Here is a 6,091-nt window from a genome sequence, read left to right on the forward strand (position 1 = left end):
GGTGGATAACGAGGACAGGTGGGCATTGGCAAGGTTGGCAGCCGAGGGAGGGGAGGTCACGATCGCCTGGCTGGGCAGCAGGGCCGTGCCACGTCCACGGGTCACGCCCGGCGGAGGAGCAGGGGTAGGAGGCTGCTGCCTGCCACCAGCACAGCTGAGGCCAGGGGTTGCCCCAGGGAGGGGGATTGAAACTGGGCGAGACCGGGTTGGCCTGTCTCCATGCTCCTTCTGCCCGAGGAGCAGGGGGAAGAGGGCTTGGCTCTGGTGCCAGGGCCGATACCTTGCTGCCCGCCGGGCAAGCGGCAGAAGCAGACTGCCCCGTGCCGTGTCACTGAGGGCTTTCTCCCCCCACAGGCTCCCCACAGAGGCTGCCCACCACGCCGAGGACACGCAGGTCAGTGGAGTCCCGGGGCACAAGCCCCCCCACGATGTCGGGGCATCAGTGAGGCATTGCGTTGGCGTTTGAGTTGCCTGGTTGGGGGCACATGGGGGGACATGCTATAGGGCCAGAGCTGCTGGGAAGGAAAAGGCTGCCACGGCGATAATACCCCTGGCAGGGGACAGCGGGGCCAAGCCCTGGTGCTGACGGGAGCTCTCCTGGGGCGGGGGCCCCTCCGAGCCCCTGCCCAGCTCGCTCGGTGGATGCCAGCGAGATGCACCATGGAAGCAGCAGCGTCGCCTTCTCCACAAAACGGATCGACGCCACTGTCAGAGCAAAGTCCCCTCCGCTGACAGAGGACCTGGAGGCTGATTTGCATAATTAGACATACAGATCAGGTGTTTGAAGTATGGAAATCACACCGGAAGGCCCTGGTGTGTGTTGGGGGGGGCGATGTGCCTTTTTTGCTGCTGTCACTGTTACTTGCCCAGTTTCCTGCTTCTGCACCGCCGGAGCCTGAAGAGCCGGGAAGGTGATTAGCTTGCTTTGCATATGCAGATGAGCTGAATTAGAATGGCTTTGCCTAATGAGGAAGCAGAGCGGGCTGTGTTCAGCAGCTCCTTCACCAGCTGTCCTGTCTCTGCAGGATGCAGGCCAGGCGAGGGCACAGGAGCCTGGGGACAAGCCAGGTACAAAAACATCCCTGGGGCCCGTGTCCGTGGTGCTGTGGGGGCACGGGGCAGTTAGGGGGCAGAGACCCCCCTCCCCAGCTGGGCCCCACGAGTCCCTAAAACCACCTCCCACCTCTTTGCTGATGCAGACAGCAATGACTCGTTTGAATCATTTGACACGTCCAGCCCAGAGGAAGGGGACGAGGCGGGGAGCAGGGAGACCCAGCCGTGCCCGGCCATCACCGTCACTGCACAGGTACGAGGGCAGAGGGCGGCTGGGGGGCTTCGGGCCATGGCAACATCTGTCCCACAGTTGGGGCGAGAACCAGGGCAAGACCCCAGGCGTCCTGGACCTGCCTGCCGGAGCGGGCCGGGTGGCAGGAGGCTGGATGAAAGGGGCGCTGGAACCACGTGCACCCGCAGGGAGGGGGCAAGCACCAGGGTATGGGGTGTGTGGGGCCGGGCTGGCCTCTCACTTGGGGCTGGGGTGCGCCGTGTCCCCCCCAGAGCAACGGGGCCCTGCAGAACGGCCAGGACGGGCTGGTGGAGTCGCCCCCCAGGAGGAACGGCGCGGGACCCCCCCAGACCCTGCTGACCACCAGCTCCTCCATGTCCAGCCTCGGCTCCACGGTACCAGGGTGGGAGCAGGGCTGGGGGCTGGATGTTGCTGGGAGACGGGGGCTTGGATGGAGCAGGGAGCTGCTCCCCCCCTCCTGGCCCCTCTGCATCGCACCTCCAGCCCCCCCGACACCCTGCTCGCTCTTCCCCGCGCGGCTGCAGCTGAGCGGCAGCATGATGAGCCTGTACAGCGAGGGGGACGTGGGCAGCGTGGAGGTGTGCGGCTGCATCCAGCTCTCCCTGCACTACGAGGCCAAGAGGAAGGAGCTGCGTGTCCACGTCGTCCAGTGCCGGGGGCTGGCCGAGGCCAAGAAACAGCGCTCGGACCCGTGAGTGCCGGCGGGGCCCATCTCCGCGGGCCTGATCCTAGTCCCTAGCCCCCAGGCTCGGGGTGCCAGGCGCCCCTGCCTGCCCAGCCCCCTCTGACCCTCTTCCTGGGCATGGCCACACTGCCCTTTGGTGCGGGGGGGGCGCGCGGGGTAGCAGTCTTGTTTGGGTGCAGCTACGCTGGAGTGAGGCTGCCATGTACAGGACAGCGGCAGTGCCAGCCAAGGCTCCTGTATCCTGGTCTAACTGCGTCCGCGCCAGGCGCTGTACAACTGTTGCAGCACAGGGTGTGGAGGAGGGGGGGACTTCTGCTGGGTGCAAGGCAGTGGCAATGGGCCCCAGCCCCGGTCCCTCTGCCTGGCTCCCAGGTATGTCAAGACCTACCTGCTGCCAGACAAGTCCAACCACGGCAAACGCAAAACAACAGTCAAGAAGCGGAGCCTGGACCCTGTCTTCAATGAGATCCTCAAGGTGAGCAGGGTCCCCACCCAGGGGTGTCTGGAGCATCCCCTGCCTGGGTAAGGGGGTTGAGGGCAGGGGTCCAGCCGAGGGGCAGGCGGTGGCATCGGGGAGCCCCTGGTGCCAGCGCCTGCTCTCTGCCCCCGCGGCCGCAGTACAAGATGGAGAAGGACGAGCTCCAGAGCCGCGTGCTCAACGCGTCCGTCTGGCACCATGACACCCTGGGCCGCAACCTCTTCCTGGGCGAGGTGGAGATCGCGCTGAGCACCTGGGACTGGGGCAATGTGCACCCCGAGTGGTTCAACCTCCAGCCCCGGGTGAGGCGCCCCTGCCCCCCACATCCTACCACGCTCAGGCGCTGACCGTCTGCCTGCCTGCCCCTTTCTCCAGCTGGCTAGTTGTTGCCAGCCAGGGGCAAGGGGCTGTACGTCCCCCGCCGTGCCCTCCCCCCATTCCTGCATCTCCCGCTGCCCCTGCACGCACGCACGCTGATCTCCCTGCACCCTTCCCGCAGACGCCGGTCTCCCCCCACGACCTCAGCAGCCGGGGCAAGCTCAACCTAGCGCTCAAGTTCATCCCCGCCGGGGCTGAAGGTAAGACCTGGGCATGCGGCTGCCCTGGGCACCCTCACGCCAGGCGCAGGGGGGATTGGCACGGCCGGGACGGAGAAAGCAGAGATGACTGACACACGCAGGGGCCTGGCGGCAGGAAGGCAATGCACGTGCGTGTCCAGCCAGGGAACGAGCCTGAGCAGGTTGTGGGTGCAAGGGGAGTGGGGGCAAGGAGCTGCCCCTGCCTCAGCACATGCCCCTTCTCGCCCAGGAGCTGGCCTGCCTCCGACGGGGGAGCTGCACATCTGGGTGAAGGATGCCCAGAGCCTCATCCCCATCCGGGGCGGCACCATGGACTCCTCCGTGCAGTGGTGAGGCCTCCAGCAGGGTCGGGGATGCCCGAGGGGGCTGCGAGACGGCTTGGGGGACCAGCAAGGTGGGGGGCAGCTAAGCCTCCAGCTCGTCCTGCTTTCTGGGCTCATGCCATGCTCCTGCCTGCAGCTACGTCCTGCCGGATGACAGCAAGGCGAGCCGCCAGAAGACCCGGGTGGTGAAGCGGAGCCTGACCCCGCTGTTCAACCACACCATGGTGTACGACGGCTTCAAGGCCAAGGACCTCAGCGAGGCCTGTGTCGAGTTCACCCTCTGGCACCACGAGAACTTCTCCAAGCAGCTGCTGGGCGGCCTCCGCCTCAGCCTGGGCACCGGTGAGCCAGGGCCTGGCGGCTGCTGGGCACAGTGGGGGGGACTGGCGCCGCCTGGGCATCTGCATCCACCTCGGGAAGGGCCCAGGTGAGGGTGCAGGGGCCACGTGGGTGACAGTGCCCCTCTCTCCCTGGCAGGGAGCAGCTACGGGCTGCCCGTGCCCTGGATGGACTCTACGGAGGAGGAGCAGCGTGTCTGGGACCGCCTGCTGCAGCAGCCCTGCCTCTGGGTGGAAGCCCTGCTGCCCCTGCGAACCAACCTCACCCCCAGGACTTAGCTCCCCCCTGGCCTGGACTCCCCCTTGCTGCTGGGGATGGCAGGCAGGACTGGCTTCTGATGCCAGGGCGCTGGCCCAGGCGATCCCAGTGAGTCCCAGAGCTGCTGCACCCGACCCATCTTGGAAATAAACCCCCGTGCAACCACGCAAGGCTGGAGATGCTGCCCTGGCGTCTGCGCTCACAGCGCGTGGCACCACATGGAGGGAGGCTGCCCATTGCAGTGGGTACGGGGCAGCCGTCTCCCCTGCCTGGGGGTGCTGAGCCCAGGCAGGATGATGCCCAGCTGGGCTCCGGGCAGCCAGGGCAAGGGGGACCCTGGCTCCCATCACCCGTAACTCCCCACTCTTGTTCTTCCTCTTCCTCCTCCTCATTGCTTGCTTCTTTGAGGTCGTCTTTGCTCTGCGCCCCGGCTGCCAAACCAAGCTCTAGAGGCAATGCCCCAATGAGGAGGTGCCCGCGGGCAAAATAAACAGCTGTTTATTGCTCTGTGCACAGTGCTGCGGTGTCCCTGAGGATGCCATAGGCACCAACCTTGGGGGTGTCCCCATCCCAGGCTGGGGGCCAGCGAGATACTGGAGGCAGGTGTCGGTGGCCCCCCTGCGCAGGGGCGGTGCAAGCAAGCTGGGCCGGTCTGGCCGGGAGGCTCCATCCTCTGCGGCTGGGCAAGGGCCGGAGAAGGTCTCAGTCTGCTCCCCGCTGTGCCAGTGCGGCTTGCCGGTGCTCCAGGATGGCTGCCCACAGCCGGCATACCCACCCACCGCTGCCGGGACAGGGGCAGCCTCGTGAGGCCACGGCCAGGTCCCAGGCTGCCACGTGGCTGTCATGGAGGAGACGGTCCAACCCAGGCCTGGCATCTCCCACCCTGAGCCCCTTCGTCCCAGGAAGGGGCAGCCTGCTCCGGGGACCCAGGGAGGGAGAGCAGGGAGGTGGTACCTGATACCCGTGTACAGCAGGTCGTCCCGCGTGGCGCAGGTCAGCAGGTCGGGCAGGGTGAAGCCATGTGCCAGGAGCTGCAGGGGAGAGGAGGTGCGGGTAGGGGGCTTGGCCAATCCCTTCCCTTCCCCCGACTTCCCCTTGGGCCGGGCAGGGGGCTCCAGGGCCCCGGGGAGGGGGCCTCTGTCGTGGGCCAGCTCTTCTCGACACCCAGGAGGGGAGACACGGGCCATGTGGCTCAGAAGCGGTGGAGGATTCAGCCCCAAACCCACCCTGTCCATGGCCGTGCTCCGGGGGCCCTACCGTTTCGGTCGTGTCCCTGTCAACCCTGTGGTGCTGCAACCAGTCCACGAGGAGGGGATCCGGGGGCTGTGCCTGGCAGGGAGCAGGGATGGCTGGGGGGCAAGGGGCTGGGTGAGTGTCCAGGACCCCAGCAAACCCCGTGCCCAAGGCCACCTTGGCCAGAAGAGAGACCTCTCCACCCATCACGGCTCAGCTCAGCTCAGCCCAGGAGGGTATCGCCCCATGTCCTGCAGCAGACCCCAGGCCCCCTGCCCTCAGCCCCTGCTCACCAATGGGCTGCGACCTCCGCCCGGTGTTGGCATCCTGCTCAGCCACCCGCAACGCCCTCCTCACCAGCCCCTGCCACTCCTGCTCCTTCTGCACCAGCTCCTGCAGCAGCCTGGAGGGGACAAGCCATGATGCTGGGGGCTGGGGGCCAGGGGCTGGCCGCTCCCCTGCCCTCGACGGCTGGGCAGAGCTGTGCAGCACCGCGGCGTGGGCAGCCTCATGCTCCCAAGTGCTGGCCTCACCTGCCTGTCTCCACGCGGAGGTGGCTGAGCTGTGCCAGGAGCAGGGAGGTGCCTGGTGGGTTGGTTTGGGCACCGAGGCTGGCATCACTACCCGGCCTCAGAGCCTCCTCGCTGCCCGTCGTGGCTGGCTGGCTCTTGGTCTCCTCTTGTTCTTCCTCCTCCTCCTCATTGCTTGCTTCTTTGAGGTGGTCTTTGCTCTGTGCCCCGGCTGCCAAACCAAGCTCTAGAGGCAACCAAGAGACATGGCGAGGGGGGTCCAGCACCTGCCTTGCTGCGCTCAGTGCAGCCCCCGAAGCATGCCAATGCCCCAGCTGCAGCTCAGCTAAGGATGCTGTCTTCTCCGACCCCACCCCCCCCC

At 66.8% G+C, this 6,091-nt stretch overlaps 2 protein-coding genes across 2 annotated transcripts in view; one reads left to right on the forward strand and one right to left on the reverse strand.

Annotated features, from left to right (window-relative positions):
• SYTL1 (synaptotagmin like 1) overlaps nucleotides 1–4,151 on the forward strand; it is a 16,023-nt gene extending 11,872 nt beyond the window's left edge. Inside the window, exons 4-14 of the mRNA XM_019512501.1 lie at nucleotides 355–394; nucleotides 1,026–1,068; nucleotides 1,200–1,306; nucleotides 1,558–1,680; nucleotides 1,831–1,997; nucleotides 2,364–2,466; nucleotides 2,610–2,771; nucleotides 2,969–3,047; nucleotides 3,277–3,376; nucleotides 3,507–3,712; nucleotides 3,848–4,151. Of these exons, the coding sequence (XP_019368046.1) occupies nucleotides 355–394; nucleotides 1,026–1,068; nucleotides 1,200–1,306; nucleotides 1,558–1,680; nucleotides 1,831–1,997; nucleotides 2,364–2,466; nucleotides 2,610–2,771; nucleotides 2,969–3,047; nucleotides 3,277–3,376; nucleotides 3,507–3,712; nucleotides 3,848–3,987 (1,270 nt within the window). The 3' untranslated portion in view covers nucleotides 3,988–4,151. The remainder of the gene's footprint in view (nucleotides 1–354; nucleotides 395–1,025; nucleotides 1,069–1,199; nucleotides 1,307–1,557; nucleotides 1,681–1,830; nucleotides 1,998–2,363; nucleotides 2,467–2,609; nucleotides 2,772–2,968; nucleotides 3,048–3,276; nucleotides 3,377–3,506; nucleotides 3,713–3,847) is intronic.
• Nucleotides 4,152–4,655: 504 nt separating this feature from the next.
• Nucleotides 4,656–6,091, reverse strand: part of MAP3K6 (mitogen-activated protein kinase kinase kinase 6) — a 14,587-nt gene continuing 13,151 nt past the window's right edge. The window contains exons 24-28 of the mRNA XM_019512083.1: nucleotides 5,734–6,080; nucleotides 5,494–5,603; nucleotides 5,225–5,316; nucleotides 4,922–4,998; nucleotides 4,656–4,748 (exon numbers count right to left, since the gene is read on the reverse strand). Coding sequence (XP_019367628.1) covers nucleotides 4,670–4,748; nucleotides 4,922–4,998; nucleotides 5,225–5,316; nucleotides 5,494–5,603; nucleotides 5,734–6,080 — 705 coding nt within the window. The 3' untranslated portion in view covers nucleotides 4,656–4,669. The remainder of the gene's footprint in view (nucleotides 4,749–4,921; nucleotides 4,999–5,224; nucleotides 5,317–5,493; nucleotides 5,604–5,733; nucleotides 6,081–6,091) is intronic.

The sequence above is a fragment of the Gavialis gangeticus genome, unplaced genomic scaffold, assembly GCF_001723915.1.
Source record: "Gavialis gangeticus isolate Ggan-Ray unplaced genomic scaffold, GavGan_comp1, whole genome shotgun sequence".
In the NCBI taxonomy this organism is placed as follows: Eukaryota; Metazoa; Chordata; order Crocodylia; family Gavialidae; genus Gavialis; species Gavialis gangeticus.